Raw genomic sequence first — 25,987 nt, forward strand, 5'->3', positions numbered from 1 at the left:
ACCGCGGCTGCTGTATAGTATAGTGTCGCTATGTAGGGACACCGTTCTTCGCGGAGGGGAGGGGTTTCTGGAGAACCAGAAAGCCCTCCTGCGTGCGCCCCTGGACAACCCCATCAACATATGCATTTGTTTACATATTCCATATGTGATATCAATGTTAAATAAGTTTGGAGATAATAACTATATAGTTATATACATAATGGCCGTAATTCATTAAGGAAAGTGAAGCAAAAAATTAGTAACTTTGCATTGGAGGGGGATGTAAATTTAAAATGCGATTGCAGATTTATATTTGGGGTATAGCATATCCTAGATCACCTTTAAATTTCAGTGTACAAATAAGCTATTATTTGCTAAATGAATAAACAGCCAATATTTAACTTGTGTGCAAATTAAAAATATAATTTGCATCCCTTTTTTGCCTTACTTTACTTAATGTATCAGCCCTAATATGTTTTATTGATTTTATGTTAAATAAATGTTTCTTTAATGATTATCAGGAATCTGAGCGTATTTTGTCATATCTATTTAATTTTAATTTGATATAACCAAGGTGACTGGCTCTCCTTATTGTGGTTTTTTTATAAAGTGGTAAAGAGGCTAAATAATGTTTTACAACATACAATACAATCGCATTGGACAATCTTTATTGCAAACAATAGATTGCAATAAATGTAACAAGGTAGACCAATTAGTAATTCCACAGATAACACACCTGTACAAGAACTGATATCCTTATAGTTTGTGTCTTTTTAGTAAATGGCTTTTGCATCAGATGTTTTCCTGCTGTGATGAAGCATGGTAAATATTCAACTGAGGTAATACACACCCAGGTGAGTGGCGGACACTTAGAGGAAGATAGAACTAGAAAACAAGTTCTATGCAGGTTTTACTGGCTTGCAGTCCACCTAGCCATAAAAAGGTTCTGTAGTACTTGGTGTATGCCAGTAAACCCACTCCACCATCAGAGTACAGTTACGGTTGAAAAGGGCTCTCAAGCATCCTCTTGCAAAAATTGGAGACCTTGAGTTGAAAGAGAAAGAAGAATGGGTATTTCAAAATAGTGTTCTCAAGCAACGACAGGATAAGGTTCCCATTTATACACTTGTAGATATGTGTGACAGGATGGACCGCAACCCTGTCTGTTGTTGCTGGGAACCGGATGGACTTACTTTGCCACCGTCCCCTTTCGTTATTCCGAATACGCCCCTCCTGCTGCAGTAGGAGGAGCCTGCTGCTTCGTTATGGCGCCCAGAAACACGTTCCTTCTGGTTCACTGTCACTGCTAGTGTACTCCCGTGCTGGTACACTTGGGCTGGTACCCCTGACCGCTTACTATGGGTTAGGGTGCTGTGGATGGATCCCCCCTGGCCTATCACACTGGCCAAAGCTGCTGGGTAGCAGCAGAGCGGTGGTACTGGAGAGCTGGGTACAAACCTCAGAAACAGCAGGGATGGATTGGGAACGTAAAGGGGCAATGGAAAAATTCTTAAAGTGGCCTCATGTAGGTGGGACCAAATCATTGTCGGTTGGTTCAACACAAAAGTAGGCAGGATTAAGAACAACTGAAACTTGGTTGTAGTAACATTTAGGAAACCCTAGATGTGATTACTTAATACACAGTGGGTCATTTCTAAAGCAATTCAGGGAAAAAGCTGTGCGTCCTGTGTTATAAAAATACATGAATCCTTTTGCATAATCTGGTTTATGCCTCTCTGCTCATACTAGTTTAGTTCCCTAGTAACACCATCTACCACTATCACCAGAACTGGAATAATGCTCTGGGGAAGGGCACTTAAAACAGGGGGGGTTATCACTTTAGATAAATTTTAGACAAATACACAGGCAATACTGTGTGCACTACTGTTAGGTGCATGCAGCTCTGCCTTTATGAGCAGTACAGTGTGAAGCTGTACATACCTCCCAACTATCCTTGTAGCCGGACCAAATCCTGACTAAGCGAGACAGTAACCCAAATTTGGGACTGCCCCACCAGATTCAGGACTGTTGGCAGACTGTCCTGCTTTATCCTACCTGTTCCTGTCACTTTCAGCACCTGTGGCTGCTGGTGTCTTTAGAACGGTTGCTACTTGTCTGGATCTTAGAATGTTGGGGGCCCTATTTGAAATAAAAAATGCGTACATGAAATTTAGAAAACTCCAACCATTAAATCAATAGCACCCACATTTAATAATTAGCACTCTCTCCATCCCCAATATTAAAATAATAGCCCTCACATTTGTTAAAAAGATCTATTTCACTTCATCTAGCCCTGATATTAAATTAATAGTATACACATTTCATAAATAGACCTATTTCCCTCCAACCAACCCCAACATTAAATGAATAGGATTTATGTTTAATAAATATAACCATTTCTTACAACCATTACCGGCATTAAAATAATTAATATTCACATTTAATAAATAGCCCTACTCCCCAAACTCAGCCCTACATTCAATTAATAGTCCCAAACAACCACAGCATTAAATTAAAGGTCCCGTAACCCCATCTTAATTTAAGAGGCCCCACCAACAAATAAAATGGCACCCACTAATTAGCCCCCACCTAAACTCAACCATTAAATTAATAGCCTACCTCCTACCCATGTACTATTAAGACACCCCCCATTTCCTTACACATTATAGCAGCCCCTCTCCCTATAGTTTTCTCTGTGCAGCCCCCCTCCCTATAGTTTTCTCTGTCTGACCTCCCTCCCTATTGTTTTCTCTGTTGTCGAAGTCAGCAAATTGGATAAAGTCATTTCAATTAATATCGAGCAAACTTGGTTGTCTTTGATTAAAAAAGATGCGTAGAGCACGCTACGGAGTGGAAAGGCGTACCCAGCCGCAACACGTGGCAACAACAGTTTTTACACTTTTGCACACATTCGCACAAACGCACACATTTGTAAATAGTACACATTAATTGTAGTTGCAACACATAGTTATTTATGTCGAAATATAGTAGTATTCATGTTTAATATTATAAGTTATATGCATGTTAGTAAAACATATGGTTCAGGTTAAAGGAAATGTCATGTCTGGTATCATTTTAATCCCCTATTCATCAGCAGTTGTTCGGTTCCTTCGCCGAAGAGATCGCACATTGCATACTCTAGTTAGCGATGTTAGGGAATAAATGTTTAAGGTAATACTGACTATAAAATGCTAATAGACTAGTTGAGACTGGATTCTTGGCGTGAAAGTCGGAGCACATCCCCTGGAGAGATGACCCCCACCTTTGGATATTTTGGTTTGAACTAGCCTATGATCTGCAATACCCTGGACCTTCCTGAAACCTGGACCAATAGAAGCAAGCCACGTCCTCTGCATTGTTTTACTGTATTTCTGACTCCATATATTAGAGGAGCTCTTCATCTAGTGAGCAGTATACTTTTGACCACAGAGTTCAGACCTGAATGACTGTTCACTGGATCCAGGGCGCCTGCGATAAGTAACGGCTGTACTTATTATTATTTTGCTTGAATTATTCTGCTACTTTTTGAGAATAAATATTTGTGCGTTGGAAACACAAATCGAGATTCGACAATCGTTATTGGATAGCGACAATACGTGCATAACACTGTCTGCCCCCTCTCCCTATAGTTTTCTCTGTCTGGCCCCCCTCTCTATAGTTTTCTCTGTACAGCCCCCTCCCTAAAGTTTTCTCTGTGTAGCTCCCCTATAGTTTTCTATGTGCAGCTCCCCCATAGTTTTCTCTGTGTAGCACTCCCCTATAGTTTTCTCTGTCTGACCCCCTCCCTATAGTTTTCTCTATACAGCCCCCCTCCCTATAATTTTCTCTGTATAGCCGAACTCCCTATAGTTTTCTCTGTCGGACCCCCCTCCCTCTTGTTTTCTCTGTCTGCCTCCTCTCCCTATAGTATTCTCTGTACATCCCCCCCTCCCTATAATTTTCTCTGTACAGCCCCCTCTCTATAGTTTTCACTGTCTGGCCCCCCTCCCAATAGGTTTCTCTGTACAGCCCCTTCCCACTCGATATAATTTTCTCTGTGCAGCCCCCACTATAGTTTTCTATGTGCAGCCTCCCCCTACAGTTTTCTCTGTGCAGCCTCCCTATAGTTTTCTCTGTCTGTCCTCCCCCCCCTATAAATTTCTCACTTACTTTTAGTTGCAGTGGTTGTTCTGCTGCATTGCACCTGTGACATAACAAGCTTGATATCCCCTCAACCAGCCTGTCCCTCGTTTCTCACAAAATGTTTAGCTTTACAACATGTACTTTTTATAGCCCTATTTATGTTCCCCAGCTCATCAGAGTACAAATGCAGTGTTTAATTACATGTGGATAAGGGAACATTGTAGCTCTTTGTAAATATGTATATTGTTATTGTATATTGTTGATATTGCAGTAAAGTTGTTGTTCATTGCTATTAAAGTGAAGCCAGGTGGGTTATTGGTAAGAATCAAGTTCCAGGACACAGGTGAGGGCTGACTACTATCCTACATCTGGAGGTGGGGAAGGCCAATTAGCTCCATTGTTCTCCACAGGACTAATCCTGGCATTTTGTCTGCAACTCAGTGGGGGAGCTTCTGTGGAAGCACAGCTTGTCTTCACTGCCCTCCTTCAACACCCAAATCCAGCACACATCAATTTATAAGAGGGAGAGAGCCAGGGGTTAGCCCTGGATATAAGGAGCCACTCCAGGGGGGAGGGTTGTTCATTCTGTGGATTGATTTCTGGAAGGTGCAAGGTTTAGTGTTAAGTTTCTGTTCTCTACCAGTGGACTATATTGCAGATCCATGGGGCTTCAAGTCAGGACAGCCAGGTGACAGTAACTCCTTAAGCTAGTGGGGTAAGGGACAGATGATGTGGTAAACCGGCCTGGCATTTATTTACTGTGTATATAATATTCTAGTGATTGGATTTATTACAATAAGTGTATTGCTTTACTTTCTAACTGCATTTGCCTGAGTGACTATAGGACCATTAGAAGGTACTGGGTAGGCTTCCCTAGCATAGTAAGGCACCCGTGGGTGGCCAGCCAGTGTGAAGTGGGTAGAACACCCGGTCTCTTTACAGCTCCTCAGGCAGACAGGAAGTGACGTGAATTCTTCCTGTCTAAGACCTTTCAGCAACAGGCAGCCTCACAATTGGCTGCCTGTTGCTTTCCACTGACCACTGATGCCTTTGATCATCACCACCCAAGTGCTCACTGCCTGCACCTCTCCCCGTGACCCCCCCGGGGGCAAAAAAAAGAAAATAAGGAAAGGACAATTTTAAAAAATTGATGCACGAGGCAGCCTCGTTAGGCCCCTGACCTACCGGGAAACGTCCCAGTAAGGCCTGTGTCCAATCCACCACTGTGGCATGACAACCGACACCATACTGCATAGGGGAACACCCCACAAGACTTGTCGTTTTGTAGATGCTCTGACCCAGTCATCTAGCCATCACAATTTGACCCTTGGTAAAGTCACTCAGATCCTTATAAAGGAAACAACAAAAACTTGAGCGCTCCTATGGAGAATACAAAAATATTTTTTTTATATAGAAAATTAAAATTATAAATATGTAATTTGTCGCAACCCTGCTCAAGGGTGCCAAAGCTTGTGTGAAACAACAGAAAAAACAATAAGGGTGTGCCAAATAAAGCATATCATATATAAATAATTTATAGTAACAATGACTGATGGCAGGCTCCGTTGTATATAAATAGATTTATTTCAATTTAAAAGATAAACAACAATTGTATGTACCATATGCACTAAATGTAGTAACATATATAACCTCTAATCGGAAATGAAGTGTCCGAATAAGCAGAATAATATATATTAATCCTGAGTAATATACTCATTAGAAGTGGTAACAAAGTGTGTGGTCAGTACACCTTGTATGGATATCTCAAATCCTGGATATACGTACAGTCAAAGTTGAGATGATCAGAATAATGGTAATAGTAAAAAAAACTCACCCGACAGTTTGCACTTGTATACGGTGCTGGTAATACACCCACGTATGAAGTCAAAGTTCAATTGATCAAAATAGTGGTATTATCAGAACGATCTCACCCAACAATTTGCACCTATAAGCGGTGCCAATAGTACATCCACAGACGGATGTCCCGAATAAATGGTAGAATATTAAGTGGACGCCATGCGTTCCTGGAGCCCTTGGTACCGACAGTATATTGTGAAGAAGCTGACTGTTTAGGGAAAGTAACCTCCCCTTCTGATTACTGATCTGATCTCAGTTGGGCAGATCGTAAGAGTGAAGAAAAATGTCATGTATCCGCTAATATGATGTAATCCAATAGTATCCAATAATGTCCAGTGACATCAACTTTGACTTCATACGTGGATGTATTACCAGCACCGTATACAGGTGCAAACTGTCGGGTGAGATTTTTTTACTATAACCACTATTCTGATCATCTCAACTTTGACTCTGTACTTATGTCCAGGATTTGAGATATCCACACAAGGTGCACTGGCCACACACATTGTTACCACTTCTAATGAGAATTTTACTCAGGATTAATATATATTATTCTGCTTATTCAGACACTTCATTTCCGATTAGCTCAGATCCTTATGTTTGCTCATTTCTCCCTTTTCCAACACATCAACTTCAAGAACTGCCTAATATATCCCACCCCTTGACAGGTGCAATTGTAGCAAGGTGTTATTCACTTTAATGTTGTGGCTGATATGTGTGTGTGTGTGTGTGTGTGTTTATATATATATATATATATATATATATATATATATATATATATATATATATATAAATACAAAAGAATTTTAATAGAAAAGTACAAAAAAGAACAAAAAAATCAAAGAAAAAAATACATTACAAAACATTTCCTGCCCGACGAAGAGCTCAGTGACTCAAGTGTGGTACTGTGATAGGATGCCACCTTTGCAATAAGACGGTTCATGAAATTTCCTCCCTGATGGATATTCGACGGTCAGTTATAAGTGATATTATTAGAAAGTAGAAGCGTTTAGGAATAGCAGCAACTCAGCCACGAAGCGAAAGACCACGTAAAATCACAGAGTGGTGTCAACGAATGCTAAGGCGCATGGTGTGTAAAAGTCGCCAACGAACTGCAATCAGCATAGCTAAAGAGTTCCGAACTTCCACTGGCATTAATGTAAACACAAAAAACGGCGGGAGCTGAATGGAATGGGTTTCCATGCTGAGCAGCTGCATGCAAGCCTCTGTCAGGTGCCGTCTCCGCGCTCTCCACAGGCACCGTAGACGGACAACTTCTCTCCGTAATCCATGTCCTGTTGCCTAGCAGCAGAACTCTATCTCTGCTCACCTGTCTGCAGTCAGCATGTCTAAACCGCCTAAATCTCCCTAACCCAATCAGGAGGCACATTAGGGTATATAAGGCAGCCTCTGACACATGTCTAGTGCCAGAGTATTGGTTCTTCCAGCTCCAGCATTGTTGTTCCTGTGTTACTCCTGTGTATTGACTCCTTGGCTATTGTTTGACTTCTCATCCCTTGTTCTTCGCTGCCCGCACTGGTTTTGACCCTTGGACTGTTCCTGACTATGATTTGCCTTCTCTCTGTTGTACTGTGCTCCTCTGGTTTCGACTCGGCCTGTTTGACTCCTCTCCATTCACTGCACTGGTAACTATCTGGGAGAACCGCAACCTGCGCATCACACGCAGCAAAGCCCAAACCTCCTTGCGGGGGTCCCTGGCGAACACCGGTGGTGCGTTAGACTCCGCGCCTCTCAGTTTAGTTGTGCTAATACCAGTCAGTGATATTCCTAGTGAAAGGCGTGACAGCCTCACATCAGGAAGACCAATGCCAAGCGTCAGATGGAGTGGTGTAAAGCACACTGACACTGGATTGTGGAGAAGTGGAAACATGTTCTGTGGAGTGACAAATCATGGTTCTCTGTTTGACAGTCAGATGGGCGAGTCTGGGTTTGGCAGATGATGGGAGAACGTTACCTGTCTGCATTATGCCAATGGTGAAGTTTAGTGGAGGATGGATAATGGCACGATGCTGTTTTTCAGGGTTTGGAATAGGCCCCTTATCTCCACTGAAGAGCAATCTAACTGCTTCAGTATACCAAGTCATTTTGGACAATGCTATGTTTCCAGCTTTGTGGCAACAGTTTGGGCAAGGCCCTTTTCTATTCCAACATGACTGTGACCCAGTGCACAAATCAAGGACTACAAAGACACAAAGAGTTTGGTATGGAAGAACTTGACTGGACTGCACAGAGCCATGCCCTCAACCCCATCAAACACTTTTGGGATAAACAGGAACCGAGATTGCGAGCCAAGCCTTCTTGTCCAACATCAGTGCCGACCCCATAAATGCCCTACAGAATGAATGAGCACAAATTCCGACAGAAACACTACAACATCTCATGGAAAGCCTTGCAAGAAGAGTGGACAGGGCCGTAACTAGGGCTGTGCGACAGGGGCGACTGCCCAGGAGCAATGCTGAAAGGGGGGACAATTTCGAAAAATATTTTAGATTAATTTGGTTAAAATTGAGGGCTAGGGGGGGCGACATTTTTCTTTCTCGTCCCAGGCGCTAGAATTCTAAGTTACGGCTCTGAGAGTGGAAGCTGTTATCACTGCAAATGTGGGACCAACTCCATATTAAAGTATGTGTATTTAAATACAATGTCAATACAGTCCCTGATGGTGTAATGGTCAAGCATCCAAATACTTTTGTCCTATATATATACACATAATATAGTCCACACTCAAACTAGTTACAGTGATTTATCTCTATTTAGGAGACTATACAAGGCACTGTATATAATTTAGAGCAACAAGTCCCAAAATATAGGATACAGTGTGCATGTCTGTATTTCTTTATGTTTCATTTCCAAAAATACACATTACTATAAACGTTGATCCTCCTCCAAAGTCAGCTATTTGACAATGCACTTAATCTGACCATGGTTCTATTTTTATACCTGTAGTCTTTCTCTGTAACAAGGTTTAAGGGGTTTAAAAAAGATCTGTACTGTAATATGAGCAGTGTTTTGGGAAACATTGGGACAAGTGGATGAATCTGTGGTGCACTGCCAATGGAAATCAAAACACAAGCACCCCTCAAATAATCAATATGGGTGCAAGTAGTTCAAATGCCGATGATATTAATGCTCTGGAGATACATCATTGGTACAGAAAATTTATGAGAGAGTGTCCATCTGGACAGCTCAGCTTACATGAGTTTAAAGGATTACTTGGCCTGCAAGGAATGAATCCCGAGGCAAACAGATACATTGATCAAGTATTCAGTACCTTTGATATGAACAAGGTAAGTCAATCAGTTACTAATAATTTAATTTTGGTTGTGCTATGAATTGGCATATTAAGAGGTTAACTTGTTATTAAAAGTACACAGAGGACAAAAGTTCCTAGCGCTAATTCAGTTCTATTTGTCATTTCAATTTTTAAACTAAAGCAGATTGTTTTTCTATAGTGGTAAGCTAATCATGTAATGTGCTGTGAAGAATAAAATAAAAATAAACTGAAAAGGTCAGTTTCTAGCTTGCAGTTTTTCAAAACTGAATCTGTACATCTTGAAAGATAATTTGCATTATTGTTTGCACTGCATATTTACATTTTATATTGCACTGCATATTAACATATTACCTTTGCACAAACAAGATCATGTATGGTGTTGATATACATTGTGAAATTAGAGATTTTTTAAAAAAAACTTAATATAGTTAAGATGTATAACTTCCCAAAATTTAAATAATTTATTTTTTAATTAAAAACACATTAGTAATTAGTAATTGTTTTTTCTTAGTGCATGTTAATGTACGTTGAAGAATGCAAAAAAAATCTTAAGAACAAAGCATCTAAAAAAAATCCGTTCATTTATCCAAAAACCATCATCTTTTTAAGGCATAGTTTATTTTAAAATACGTGTTAACTACTTCAGATATGGCGATAGGGTATAATCTCATAGTTTTATAAAAGTTTCATGTCTAGATATTCATTGATGAAATTTGCTATTGTGAGATATATTTAGTAGCGTTGTAGAGTGCAACACTATATATACCATATATAGATACAGATACCAGAATCTAATGTGATTTTGGAATAATAAAGGCAAAACCGTATTGCTCGTATATTTTAGTGCAGGCTCACTTTCAACATTGGGCTTTGGGCTCACAGATATCTGTCATTGCTCTGGATTAGTTGCTTGTGATTACCACACAATGCACAAATATGATCTGCATTGTAAACTGAGCTGTCATAGAGATCACTGATCTTTGACATTTTTTGCTAATTCCTTTTCTCTATTATGCAAATAAAATCCTGCCGATATAGATAATCCATCTACAAGTGTGAGCCTTGATTATCTACTTGTCAAACACACCATACAGAAGTATGTATGTAGTTAAAAGATTCCTAATACAGGGGAATGCATATTTGCTTTCTGGGGTTTTTAAAGGCACCTCCAAGTTGGAATTGTCTTTTGTTCTTACATTTTCTTTGCTTTTTGTTTTATTGTATGTTCTTACATTGTTTTTGCTGTTGTATATTTGTCACGTTTTTACACAAAGTACAAAAATGCTAGTGGTTTTAAAGAGACCCTGCGTTTGGTATCAGCCGTTGGCTAATTATCCATTATTTATTTGTTATTAAAATGTAAATGATATGCTTTACACATTTTATATTCATGATCATTTAATGACCGTAATGCAAAGTATCATGCCCACACATATGCCCAATCAAAGATGCCTGTTAGTTATGGTATGTTGTTGGCATCTTCACTTTGTATCAGAGCACAACAGATACATTTGAGAAAACAGGAATTGCAGCAATTTACGATATGCAAATTTCATTAGTTTAAGGTAGTGATGGCCACCTATCAATAGCTGGTGGTAGATACAAGCCTTCCCTCCCAGAGAACTGATCACCTAAATTTTGGCCCAACTCTATGCCCACAGGAGGTAGGCACCCTGGTCAAGTGCAAGCACCAAAGGAGCATATATATGCCTGATCACTTTTTAGATTTCTCGGAAATATGAAGCATATGTTTTTTTGTGTAGAAACCTGTGGCTTCTACACAAAAACTGCAGGATTCGTTGATTTCGGAGGGGGCGTGGCAGGCCATTGAAAGTGTCCCCTACATTCTCCCTTGTAATGTTTTGGACATCAACATTTACTATGTGCAAAATTCACATTTAATTTTCTATCCACCCTCTCCCATGTAAGTAATCTTCTCACTGCCCCATCCTGGTAATTAATTTCTCAGTCTCCCTCACACCCACTTTCCAGCAGTTGGTTTTCCATTGCTCTGCCCACAGAGAGCACAGTGTATATAATACTATAGATAAATACATACCAATTGATCACCTCATAAAGTGCACAGTGTACATAATACAGGATTACCGGTAATAAATAATACTATAGAGGACCTATAATATCAGCTATTAATACAATATTATATGTACATTTTACTGCATGAGTCATTCAATGGGTATCTATAGCACTGTATGAAGTAATCTATATAAACTTCATGCTAATGGCAACTCAACATTGTTACCTTTGCAAGCAGGCAGCCTGGAGCTCTACAGATGTTAGGAACCTACAAGTCCCAAGATGTCCTCAAAATATGCTAGTAACAGTAGTATCACAATGGCTACCACATTGTACCTGTTGTAATAAGCACATAAGGTATAGGATTGTGACATGATCATGCCTACACACCGATTATCCATAATTACATGTTTAATTTGCACATATCCCATCATCTTTTGTACTTAATTGTCACTGTCTCTAAGAACAATTTACAAGCAGTACAGTCAGTCAAGGTGGGTGTCGCCTTGGTCAAGGTCTCTGCCTATTGGTTAAGAGTTACAGAGTATCAACAACTGCGCACCAGTATAGATATACATTTTTCCCAATTTGCATTTTGAGCAATATTTGTTTCTTGGTCCTGAGCGGTCTCCTGACCCCTGCCTTCAACAAAATATTATGCATATACTGTATATGTTTATTATATTTGCCCTATAGTAACATGAAAACTTCTCATTCACAATCTTCCTTGAAAGAAGGTGTATACACAAAATAGTTTTTTTTAGATGGTGAGGAGAGTAAGCTGTACTGTGTTAACCATCATTGAAAGGCATAACAATGTTATTAACTAAGTTAGCTATGTATACATCCTTATATATGTTTGTATGTTCACAAATTGTATTTACCTATATTGATATATGCTGTTTCCCAGCTCTTAATACACAACCAATGGCATGGTCTATTTGGTGTGTAAAGTGCTGTCTATTGGGGGTCCCATTTGGCCGGGAGCCTAGGGGCAATGCCCCTAATGCCCCAGGCTAGATATGGCTCTGGTTTTCACTCGCTTGTTGCATCTGGTGATCCCTTAAACATACTGTCTGGAATGCTGGCTGCTGGAAAGGCTCTACTGCTAACTCCTCTCCACTCGATCAGTTAGCATCTGTGGTGAAGTGGAATTAGAGCATAGACGGGGAAAGGAGGGTGTTTCTGAACAACAGGGAACAACCTCTAAATACATACCTGAAAGCAGCCACCCATTTCTGAAATTTAAGTGCGAGAAATTACAAAACTGATGTTAATCTGTATTTATGTAGAATGTTAAATTTGGTGGGCCAAATTGCAAATTTCTGTAATCTTGCTTCAAAATGGGATTTTGTACATGGTCTTACGAATGCTTCTAGAAGTGCAACTAACCCCATCTCCCCTCATCGCCCTTCTCTAACTATTCCTCAAACAACTGTCTTAACACCATAGATATGTGTGGGGCCAGATCCGTATCACTGCTAAAACAGCCATTGCACAACAGTGGAAGCAATCCTTCCCTCCCCCCATTTACAAAATTGTAGCTAAATTCCACTTCAGTTAAGAGATGGAGACATACTAGATCCCTTATTCTATAGCACCATCCTCACCCATTGTCAAGTGGATGACCTGGCATGAGTTCATCACTGAAGGTGAGGGCTCTAAGATATGTTAAGTGCGTATTGTCGCTATCCAATAACGATTGTTGAATCTCGATTTGTGTTTCCAACGCACAAAGATTTATTCTCTTAAAGTAGCAGTATATATTCAAGCGAAAACTATAATAAGTACAGCCGTTACTTATCGCAGGCGCTCTGGATCCAGTGTACAGTCATTCAATCCTGAAGTCTGGGGACAAGATGTCTGAACACTAGATGAGGAGCTGCTGCTTATATGCACACAGAAATACAGTAAAACAATGCAGATGGTATAGCTTGCTTCTATTGGTCCAGGTTTCAGGAAGGTCCAAGGGGTTGTCAATCATTGGCTAGTTTAAGCTCAGGAATCCAAAGGAGGGGGTCATCTCTCCAGGGGATGAGCTCTGATCTTCCCGCCAAGATTACTCAGTCATAATAGTCCATAATTCCTTAACATTAATAGCTTGCGTATGCACTCTGCGATTCCTTCGCAGAGTGAACCGGACAGTAGCAACTGCGAAGAGGATTAGTATGATACCACACATGACTAGATTCCTTCAACGTGTACCGTATGTTTTACTGATATGCATATAACTTATATTATTACATATAAATACTACTATATTTCGACATAAATGACTATGTGTTGCAACTACCTTTAATGTGTACTATTTTACAAGTGTGAGTGTTTGTGTGAATGTATGTAAAAGACTAAATACTGTTGTTGCCACATGTTGCAGCTGCGTACGCCCTTCCACGCCGTAGCGTGCCCTTTCACGCCATAGCGTACCATTCGCATCTTTTCAGACAAAGACAACCAAGTTTGCTCGATTTTAATTGAAAATACTCTATCCAATATGCTGACTTCGACAGATATTATGCCCACCAGACTTGACAACCACTGCCACTTATGACCCTCTTGTACAACTTATCCAAGCTCCCCCATGAGACATGCAATAGTTTGGTTCTAGCTTATTTATCTGCCTGAAGTTTGCCTTGTATATTAACCCTCAGTCACTAATGCCATTTCATATTTTGATTGTATGTATTTTGTGTTTTGTCTGCTCTCCAATATGTACCCCTCCCCATTCCCTTCATTTTTTTCTGTATCCATTTCCCTTACCATTTAAATACCCCCAAGAAAAAAATTATGTTAAAAGAAATGATTCTAGAAATTGTAAAGAAATGTAATTTCTAAAAATGTTACACTCAGTCCCTATGTCAAAGTCTGAGCATCAATCAGCGTCAGACCATTGTGATGAAGATGAGTTACTCTCTATTACCATATTATCCATCATAATGGCATTGGTATGGCAGTCCTTTGAGTCACTGTTTTACCTATTATGTTTTTAGAGCATCACCGAAATTTACTTGGACACAGAAAATACTCTTGAAGAAAGCCGGTTTCATTCTTTGTTGGACTCTTCAGTTTAGGATAGATTGTTCTGCATAAATTGTAAGAGGCCAAGTAGACACAAAATCTTGCTTAGCAATTGTTCATTAGAGCACAGACAAATCATATCGTGACTTCAGCGAAAGTACTCTGTTATTCATTGCGGTAATATATCATGAGCCTGAATCTTTAAGTAGCGTAAATGCCAATACATGCCATAATTTGCGCAAAATCGCTCTGCACATGGTCAGAAACAAATTATTCGCCAGCGCGCTCAGCAACGACCAATTCATCTTCAAGCGCAAAGGACCCTTACTATAGCCTTCCATTTCATTGCTACAGGTCTGGTGTAAGTACCGATTACCAATGACAATGGCTATGTATGCAAGCTAGAAGATGTGTTTACAATCAAGAACAACTGTAAAAAAAATATTTTATGTACAGTAGACATTCATAACATCCTAATAAATGTATTTTATGGGGAAGAATAATGGTAGCTTTTTCTTCTGTGCGTTCTTTTGGGCTTTATATTCCACATATGTATTGAACATATCCTGCAGTGTCTTCTCTGTTAGAGCAGAGAGCACCTAGACCCATATTTATCAACAGACATATCTTCAGATCCGCTCCTTGTTTAATATGGACATGTGTATACCCAAAATATGTGCATTTTAACAAAAAGCACAATACGTTTGTTTTGTGTTCCTTGATGAATCAGGACCCATCTGAGTATCTTAGGCCAGAAAGTTGCTACTCCAGCAAAATAATAATTCCATATTTCTGATCATAGTTTCTATAAATGGCACTCTTTCTAAAAAGTTTTAACTTTTTAAAATAGTAAACCTCTTTCAGTACTTTTCTATGCCTCTTAAGAAGATGAAAGGAGTGCATTATGCTATTTAAATTCAACCATAACATCTGCTTATCCACAGGGTGATGTATTATTTTCACAAATATAAACTTGTCAGCAAATGATGCAATATGTCAAAATATGAACCCACTGCTTCTTTATTTACTGTTTGTTTTTTGGTTACCTGGAAATGCTGTTTGTCACAGATAATGACCAACAAGTGGAACAAGTCATAATGTGATCATGATGAGACAACAAGTAGTCATGCTTCCAAGTCTATTTATGCAAAAGTACACTTATAAACTCTTTGGTTGTTCCTTTATTACCAGCGGCATTATTTCCAGACACTGAAAGTAAAATTACCAGCCCAAAATTATAAAATATAACTACTAATTTACAAGATTCTTATAATAATGAGCTATCTATGAAGTATCGATGTAACATATTTCTGAACTGAAAGGCAATATTCCAGTGGGAAATATTTTATTTACCCACACAAGCATTCCAGATCACATCACCAAAAAGTCCAAATATAGATGTATTGAATGACCAATTAGGAACCTCAGAACGTTAAAAGGGATAGCATGTAGACACATTCGTTATACAAGCCAAAATGGTAGCTTAACCGAGGAACCCCAATCACAGCATCTATGTTTCAGTGATTTCAAGACACTTTTGCCCTAATTTTGCTTAGAGAACCTGGAATAACGGAATCACAATGCAATTATACCACCCAAGGCTGCAAATAAAGCTGACTGAGAAATAATTACCTCCAGTGGCAATAGTTGGCAGATATCTCAGAGGAGGAAGATGCCAACAAAAGAACAGACAGAGATCTGTTGACTATAAAATATTTAAAGGTGCTGCAAAAGTTTATTGCTGATCATACTTACTCTATGCAGAGGTCTTACTAAATATATAGCATCAAAGAAGTGGTAAAAGGGGTATCAGAAATTGTAATCTTATTAGAGAACAAACATGAGGAGCTGATTGCCAACATAATAATCTAGACTTGTCAAATGAGCTTGTCTAGAAAGATATAGACAATGGGTCTAGAAGAAATAATTTTAAACTAAAAAGTATTCCATAGACTGTTTATGACCTGCACATGTTTTTGACTTGTTTCTGGAATAGGCCCCTGAATTTCAATGTGACTAAATGTGAATGGATAGAGCCAATAGTGCCCTCCTCCCCAAACCAGGAAAGAATATTCCTTCAAAAGATATTATAGTTTGACTTAAGGATTACCGATTCAAAGAGACTGTTTTGGCTGCTGCAGGAAACCATACCATTTTAGATTTCAAACCTTCTCTCTAGGCTTCTCCCCCTCAAATGCCATTGGTTTGAACCTGTGACTTATGTTCTTATAGACAACAGCATAGGATATAAATGAGATTTTCTTTTCAAGGATAGTAATGGAAATACTACATTCAGTATTAAGTCCCCGATGGAGAGGTTTGCGTATAGCCCCACAATGGTCACATACAGGACCTTCTTCCAAGCAAGTTTCTACAGGATAGTTCAAGAAATGTCCATGGGTAGAATTTTTGTTAAAACAGCCCACTTAGTCCTGATTGGCTTTTGTGGCTCGATTTGTGTGTGTGACCCCCAACTTTGCCCATTTAATTTACTTCTCCTTTTGGTTTTGAAAACCACAATAACTGGCCTCCTTCTCTTTAGAGGAAAAAATCCAATGCCATTAGGTTCTATGCCTCTGAATTGAGTTAAATTTACTTTTTATTTTGGTGCTGTTATAAGCACCTCTGTGATCATCCTTTCCCTGATAGCAAGCAGATCATTGGATTTGTTAATGACTCAGAATCAAAAAATATGCTGTTAGTTAAATAGGATAAATAATACCATAATGGACTATTGTATAACGTTTGTGGGTTTAACTCTCCGATGAGGATCATAAATCTAAAGCTCAATTTTTCTTGCAGGAATCAATCTAATAATTGACATAAACACTTTTATGCAAATCACTAAGCTTTTTCCCTTTAGAAGGAAAGAGGTGAGACCATTCTGATTTGGAGACAACCCAAGTTTCAATTACTATCTAGGATTTGTGATCCAGGAGGCAGATATTTAATTATTGAATATCTGATATCTTGGGAAAGTTTGTGCACCTAATGAAGTTCACCCAACTGCGCAACAACGCCTGCATTCGGCCCTTCCTGTCTCAGGAATCCACCAAAACCATTATCCATGCACTCATCATTTCCCATCTGGATTACTGCAACCTTATCCTTATAAATAAAGCTTAATAATATTAATAAAAATAACATTCTAAAAAAGATTTTTTTCAAATCATTATATAACTTTTCTTTGTTATAGAAGAATGCTTCTCATCTAACCCAATGCTGGACACAACTTGCTTTGGAACTTTTGATACCACAAATATTAGCAAGACAGAGTTTAAATGTTTATGTAAATGGATGACAATAAAGCTGTAAGATGTAAGTTCTATACATTCGGTCTTATTCTCCGTTTATTTTATAATTGTTTTTGTTGCATGTTATATGTCATCCTTATGAATTGCTTTTATATTATTTAAGCATTGTACCTTTTTTCATATATTAGATTTAAATTTAATAAGTTGCTGACCTTATTGTTCTAAACAAATCCATAGCCTGTTTAGAAGAGAGATTGATTCACTGTGTTAACCCTTTAAATGCAAGCTTGTGAATTGTTATCAAACGCAATGTGCGCAATTGCGTAATTAAGTTACAAACTTCTATTAGCCTTATACCGTCGATGGTGGCAGCTATAGGTGTTTATTGAGTGTCTGTGGTCTTTGTTGAGTAGAGATCCAGTTAGATACATGGGATAGGTGAGAGCAACATTGAGTGCTGAAATACTTTGTGACCCCCTTACAGCAACTTGCAAGTCATGAGTGCGCTGAGTGCGATTTGCGACAGGTTAAAGTTAGTGAGAAGCCGTTTCCGCGCCAATTAGAGGTGATAATGGGATTGTTTCGGAATCAGAAGAGTGATTCCTGACAACATATTTGAAGATATATTTCAAGATACTTGACAATCATGAACCTCCTCCTCTTTTCACCCAAGACCAGGTGGTGTTCATTCCAGTAAGGCAGGCACATGTTAATATAAGACATTCTTTGGGTCTTATTTATTGGGCTAAATTAAATTATATCCTTTCCATGCTCTTATCTTAAGAAGCCCATACAGTGTTTTGAGTAGATGGATGTTTATTATTCATTGTGCTGTAGTAAAATCTTTTTTTGCCTACTGAGTTCATAAAGGGCATTAAAGCATTACAGGCCCATCCTAAAGTTAAAATTCACTTAATGGGTTGTCTGTTCAAACCTTTCTTTTGGTTTAAGTGGAACCTGCCAAGGTTTACATTCTCCCCTCCCTTTAGCAGTTCATATTACTTTTTCTAGTACTTGTCACAAAACATCCTTAATTCAAAGGAAGTGTGGCCCTGTGTCACGAATCAATGCAGGAATACAGCTAAGGCCACAAATAAGGTGAAAATATTCAATGTTTATTTGCTGAAGAGTATAAACAGAAGGTGTAATAATGAGCTTTGCAGTAATTACCAGGTACACAGCTGTTGCAGGTAAACAGGAGGTATGGTGCGATCCCAAGCAGCATAAACCCAGGAGCACAACAAAAGGAAGTAACAACAGTGTAACAACAGGATGTGACAACAATAACCAGTAATGTATGCTAGGAGTGACAAGTATACATTGGGGAAAACCCAGGTGTAAGGAATAATTAGTTCCACAAGGTTAACTCTTAAAGCACAAGAACAAGTACAATAGCAGCACCTCTGGTGATCAGAGATACTGCTGCTGACACATAAAATGAAACACAGAAAAAGTCCAAAAGTCCAGGAGGCAGGGGCTGTCAATACAAAGCAGCAAGCTTGTAGGCAGATCGTTACACTCTGAAGTCAACTGGGAATAACTATTCAAATGACAATGAGCTATGGAGAAGTCGGTGAGCAAAGTCACAATTGAGGCCAGAAATATCCATAGCCAAAGAGGTCTGGGAAGTCTGTAGTTAAAGCGAGGGTCAGAGAATGGGAGAGTAGCCATGGATAGCTGAGGTCATGCACAAGAATCAGGATATAGAGAAAGGCTGGATCACAGCTAAGTAGCACAATAATCTGGCAGTTGGTGCAATTCTATGCCAATTGTATATACCCCCAGAATGCAGGTGATTGGTTACAGACAGGAAGTTTTCATCAGGCTGAACTGAGCATGCTCTAAGCATATTCATATGATACATTTCTCTAGAATAAGAGCAGAGATAAATGCTATTGTGGCTTGCCAGATAGCACCAATGTTCCCAAGTCCACAAGGCCAGCGATCAAATCCTGTGTAGTTAGTCTGAATTTTTTTTCTCTCTGTATATTCAGCGGTTACAATCTAGGTGACAAGGAGGGACAAGACAGAACTCCCTTTGAGGGGGCAGTTACCTATTGGTTTATTTTAGTAGTGGTTATGAAAGGATAAGAATATATGGAGCATGGACCCTAGTTGCAGTTTCCCAAGAACATTCTTCACCATTCCAGACTATAAATCTTCTATTTTAGCAGTTATCAAAGTTGTCTGCAGTGTACCCATGAATCTAACAGGTCTTTCATGACCAGAGGCGGGCTGGCGAATCTCAGCCCGGGGGGGCGCAGGGCGGCCGCATCGCCTGTCATGGGATGCGGCCACCTGTGCGCTGACGAGGCCGCATCGTGTGCTTTGCGATGCGGCCGCAGGTAAATATTAAACAAAAAGTGCATTCACGGGGGGAAGCCGGCCCGAACAGGGGTCAGACGGAGCGGCCCGGGGGACCGATGCCCCCCGGGCCAGCCCGCCCCTGTCCATGACATATTACAAATGTCCTTGTATCTTGAGAGGAGGTGGAGGTGCAGAAGGATCCAGAGACCAGAGAGCAGGTTTCAACAGAGAGATGTAAAACACCGGTTGGATGCATCTCATAGAACAGGGGGATGACAGACAATGGAGTGTTAGGGCAAAGTGAGAATAGCAAAAGCGCCAATGTAACTTTCAGCCAACTGGTGAGAAAGATATCCTAAGCAAATATTCTTTGTAGTTTGACACATTTTTTGTACAAACAGGACAAATCCTGTGATGCTACTCTGCATGCTTCCTGCTGAACCTTTTGTAAGGGTTGAAATGCTTGTTGTGTCTGAAATAATTTGACATGTAGATCATGAACTGCAGGTAACAGGCAACCATGCATGGTGGTTGGATATTCTTTTGGGCCATAACCATAGCTGGTGAAAAAAGGACTCTGGTTGATGGAACTGTGTATGGAATTATTGCTTAGCAGCCGGGACTGCTTATTGCTTAGCGGTTGGAATGCTTTTTTTTATCCAGCCCGTCCAGAGGGGCTCATTTGTGCAGAAGCCCTGTGATTGGCCACCTGAACTATAAATGGCAGGAAAGGCTTAGCATTACTGCCGATGATAGTGTTTATGTCCTTTATTTGCGAAGTCTGCAGTTTTTGCAAAAAAACTTGTCTGCTAATTACCCGTAGCTAGACTTTGGCTTATTTCTGTACCTCCTTGTTTGCTGCCTTCCCTGACATTTGACTTGCCTCCAGTTAACCCTGCTTGCTGCCTGCCCTCGACAATTTGCATTGTCTATGGTTAGTTCTTTGTATACCGTTTGGTGTACAATTACACTGTCTGCCAGTTACTTCTAGTTTCAATACCTCTTTACTACATGACACTCTTACTACTCTGAGTAGAAGTAATGGGGGCATCCAATTACCTGTGAGAATAAAGATCTAAGGTGGCTTGCTATAGGTGAAGACTTCACTCTAAGGGCTAGATTTACTAAGCTGCGGGTTTGAAAAAGTGGGGATGTTGCCTATAGCAACCAATCAGATTCTAGCTGTCATTTTGTAGAAGGTAATAAATAAATGAAAGCTAGAATCTGATTGGTTGCTATAGGCAACATCCCCACTTTTTGAACCCCGCAGCTTAGTAAATCTAGCCCTAAGAGTTTATCTGGTCTGTCTAGAAAGAATGTCAATCTTTTTAGAATCCAGGTGATAAGTAACATGTAGGTTGAAGCAAGCAAAGGACAATGTCCAGTTTGTCGAGAGATAAGTTGTCTTCCTGTCAAAGTTTTTTCTGATCCATGTTAGTGGAAAGTGTGATCCCTCAAACAGAAAAAGACATTTTATTGCCAAATAGTTCTTTATCTCCAAGACAATAATATTATTCTTCTGATAGGAGATGCTTAGATAACATGGAATAGAGTGTGAGGTTTAACTTGTCTCCTCTTCACTGAGTAAGGATGGATGTGTCTGATACATCTGCTTCCAATATGAATGGTAGCTATAGATCCGGATGTATACAGGGAAAAATGCAGGATTTCTGGTGGAGAGTTTCCATTCTATGGTGGGCATGACAAGCATGCAGAGGGGTGGTTATCTTTTGAGACATTGCTGCTGTCCAACTCTTAACCATCCCCATCAAATACATGTGCAACGCTTTGTGCACTAATGTTAGATGCACGCTGCTCCCCCTTCACGACCAGTGTAGTGTGAAGTGGGGCATACCTCCCAACTGTCCTTGAACTGACTAAGTGGGACAGTTACACAAAATTTGGACTGTCCCACCAGAATTAAGACAGTTGGCAGCCCTGCTCTCTCCAACCTTTTCCTGAGTCTTTCACCTTTTACTGCTTGTGTCTTAAGCTCAGTTGCTGTGTTGTGGCACTGTTTGTAAAAATGGATAGGATCATGCAATAGGGAAAGTCTAGCAATCAGTGAATCATCTAGGCCTCCCTACCCTAAACAATGCATGAAATTAAATCAATAACACCCACATCTAATAATTAGGCCTGCCTACCTGTAAAAAGTCCCAAAATGCAATTAACAGCATTCACATTTATTAAATAGACATATATCACCCAATTAGCCCCAATGTTAAGTTAATAGCATTCACAAATAAACAAGACATATTACCCTGCAACATTTAATTAATAGTACTCACAATTAACAAATACACATATTTCCCCATCAAACAACCCAGATGTTAGAAAATTAAGATTCATAATGCTCCAACGTGAAATAATTAGTATTTATAATTAAAAAATAGCCCTCCTCCTTTTCCTCAAACTCAGCCCTGCATTCCATTATTACCCCAAACCACCCCACTTTAAATTAATAGGCACTACCATTAAGCCCCTTTTAAATAAAATAGTCCCCACCATCAAATAAGTTACCCCCACAAATAAATTAATATCTCCCACCCACTATTAAATTATTATCACCCACCTTTATTATTAAATTAATACCCAAACTTGACCCTGTCACAGTAAGAGCCCCTCCTCCCTCCAACTCTTACTTTTGCCATCCAGCGCTCTGCATTAGAGAGGCTGACTTTTGTGTATGTCTCTCATTTCCTGCACACGTAAGACTGCATGTATATCATATTCTCCAATTCAGAATTTGAGGTCAGGGGGAGAGAAGAGCGGGCACAATGAGTAATGGAGGGGACAAACGGCTCTGCAGTAGTAAATTGACAGGTAGTGACAGAGAGACCAGCCTGTCAATTATTCTTGGTCCCAGGGGGATGTACCTGCAGAAGGAGGCTGAGGCGAAGGCATTTTTTCATTATAGTGAAGGCTTCCTGGGTGGCTGATGTCAATTAAAAAGTGCTATTCAAGCACGTTAAAGCAGTTATGGGTGCCAAAGTTATGAAAATGTTCCATATGAACCATCTATACCAGTTAGCAAAACCCATAAAATGCTGTACAGCCATAACACCAGTGGTCATCAGCCACTGGTATATGGCCTTGGTTTTAGCTAGATAAATTTGAATTCCTTGGCAAGGCAAAACACCAAACCATAAAGTTAACTGTGTCCTTCTCAAAAGCACACTTTTCACGTTTGTCATAAAGATTATGTTGACAATGGTGCTCCAAACAATCTGGATGTGTGTAGTAGGGTGACACAGGCGCATTTAGGGGGGTTTCCAGTTGCCCAGAACCCCAACCACCACCACATTCAAATCACTACTGGTGGTTTGAAAAAGGATTTTATTTTTTTTACATAACAGCCACAAGGCAAGGCATACTTTTTAATATTTCCCTTGTTCTGTCTTGTAGGGACCGTGCAGCAGGGTACTGCAGTACATGACTCATGTCTTCTAATAGATGGCAGCAGGACGCCCCTTTCTCCACACCATGGGCTACTTAGTTTAAATAGCGAAGACCGTACCCCCAGCATTACCCAAGTGAGGGGCGCACTACTTTTAATGTAGTGAACCATTTCCTGGTCCCCTCTGGATCCAGCCGTGATAAAAGAGTGTAAATATCCTTTAAGCACATGTTGAATCCAGAATAATGAGCATGCTGACTTAGTATATAAAAGTGACCAATATGTTTCTTCATTCTGAACTCAGACCAGAATATGACAGGGTACACTGCCCTGAGATGATTTTCCTCCTTCTTTGCTTCCAGTAGAAACATGTTTGTTTTGTATGTGTACCTCTCACCCCTATCTAGGCCTTTGTGTGTGCGTGTGTATACCCCGTCTGTGTCTTATCTTTTGTCCTCTCATTCCTTTTGTGCCCCAAACTTGTGTGGGGGTTTCCAGTTGACCAGAATTCCCCTGCCATCCTTCATTCACCTTCTCCTTATATCAGCAACTGTGCAAGCGTGGATTCAATTTCTTTTATATATTTAGAAACTTTCATTCATTAAAAAAAAATGTGTTATTCAAATAATAAAGCATCTTTTTAATGGTATTAATCTATTACTGCTATCCAGAGATGGCGATAACAGGACAGGTATTGGAGTGGTAAAAGTACTGCAGCAATACTTGTAAAATAGACTTCCCAATGCAAGCATTTAGAAACCCCCCCTGTATAAATCTTGCATAAGGAACGGAATTCGAGCCTAATTAAAGGCTCAAATTCAGTTTAGTTCTGGTTGGTATCTGGGGAGGGTGAAAGTCTCACACATCTCCAGTGAAGGAACCAATATATCCTGAAATTTCTACATTGTTTTGGATTGCTGTTGACCTGTATTGCTGTGTTATGCTGTCGTTCCTAACAGTAAAGCATTCTTTTCCATGCATAGAGTCATAGGGGAAGATTTGCTGTTTGCAAACCGCCACACATGGGATGCAACTTTCAGAGCCAAACTGCAGGATTTACTATGCTGTATGTGAAACATTCAGTTTTACCACTTCTAATAAATTCCCTCAGAGGCCAGAGTACTCAACATCAAGCTTGGTCCTCTAGGGTTGTATGAAAATATTATCAGGCCCCTGCACCTTGAGAAAATCAGCCCAATGCTGGTACTCCTCCTGATATACTTGCCCATTGGATACCACGGAAATACTGTGAAAGTATTGCTCGCTCTTGTGCAACAACAAATGCCAGAATGCACTGACAGACCATGACTGTTCTTGCAAGTGTGCCCTACAAGTGTTGCCCTCTATCCTAAATAAAGATAAATGCTTCAAATCCTAAAGATATACATATTGCCTCCATAACTAAAGATATAAATAGTATTGCCCCAATTTCTTAAAATAGAATTATTAATGCTCCCATAATAATTAAACTACTAATGCCTCACAATAAATTAAGTAATACCCTTACATGACATTTTCATTCTGCCTTGGTAATCCAATGGCAAGACGGTAATCCATATGGCAGAGGGGAAAAAACCCTATTGAAACAATGAACCACGCAACACAAACTGATTCAATCTCCAGGGAGCCTATGTTAAAAGCTCTCTGTGATTGGCTGATTGCTGAGTGGCTGACGGTTTATTAATGTGAACAAGTGTGTACATGTCATCAAAGCATATTATATAAAATTGATCTATTCCTAGTTTTGTGGATTGGTGTATGCTAAAAAATGCTCATGGTGAAAACAGTAAAAACATCACAGGCACAGTCCAGCCTTCTTTCACTTTAGGACCACGCTGTGTTATTTTAAGCTTTAAATTTTTCTTAAGCTACTCAGTTGAGCCTCATTTATGGATTTTGTTATTTATTTGAGAGAGAGAGCGATTATCGGGACTGTCTTTATTGCATATGACACATTTGTGTGTTTAAAACCGTTTATTATATTGGACAAAGTGTGTGTTCTTATAGAAGAGCAACTGAAAGATGCAAAATGTGTCCCATCAGAACTATAGGGTAGTATCTTTGGGACCTCAGAGGTGGCAAATTCCAGGTATTTCTTGGGAACAAAAAAGGATGTGCACCCTCCCACAAAGCAGAAAACACGTTAAAACAGCTTTTCTCCTGTTTTATGTAATTTAAATAATCCTATCCTACAAATCTGATTCTACAAGTTAGTGTAAAACTAGGCCCGCTTGTGTGATTAATTCTGCCATGGACAACCTAAATCCGCCCAACGTCAGCTGGGGTTGTATTCCTGCATGTACCCGCATTTTGATCTGCTTGTCCATGTGCTTCCACATCTAACTGCAGGCAGTTGTATAAAAGTAGATGCGTGATGTCACAAAATAACATTTGCGCTGCAATTTTACATTTGTGTGATTTATAAGTAACATAGTAACATAGTTGATGAGGTTGAAAAAAGACACCAGTGCATTAAGTTCAACCTATTTTGGATCTCCTGCGATCCTGCACTTATGTTTGAAATTGATCCAGAGTAAGCAACCGCCAATCTGTTTCAATTGTGAAAATCCCCCCAGACCCAATATTGCACTACTATTTTCACCATAACCACTACTATCCTTCATTTTAATTAACGGTCGTATCCCTGGATACACTTTTCTGCTAAAAATTTGTCTAACCCTTTCTTAAACATATCTATTGAATCTGCCCTCACAACCTTCC

The 25,987-nt window shown here is 39.7% G+C and overlaps 1 protein-coding gene across 1 annotated transcript in view; it reads left to right on the forward strand.

Moving 5' to 3' along the window:
* Window positions 1–9,001: 9,001 nt before the first annotated feature.
* The window catches only part of GUCA1C (guanylate cyclase activator 1C), a 64,276-nt gene continuing 47,290 nt past the window's right edge, over window positions 9,002–25,987 (forward strand). Inside the window, exon 1 of the mRNA XM_075198114.1 lies at window positions 9,002–9,266. Coding sequence (XP_075054215.1) covers window positions 9,012–9,266 — 255 coding nt within the window. The 5' untranslated portion in view covers window positions 9,002–9,011. The remainder of the gene's footprint in view (window positions 9,267–25,987) is intronic.

Source organism: Mixophyes fleayi, chromosome 2, assembly GCF_038048845.1.
Source record: "Mixophyes fleayi isolate aMixFle1 chromosome 2, aMixFle1.hap1, whole genome shotgun sequence".
NCBI classification, from domain to species: domain Eukaryota; kingdom Metazoa; phylum Chordata; class Amphibia; order Anura; family Limnodynastidae; genus Mixophyes; species Mixophyes fleayi.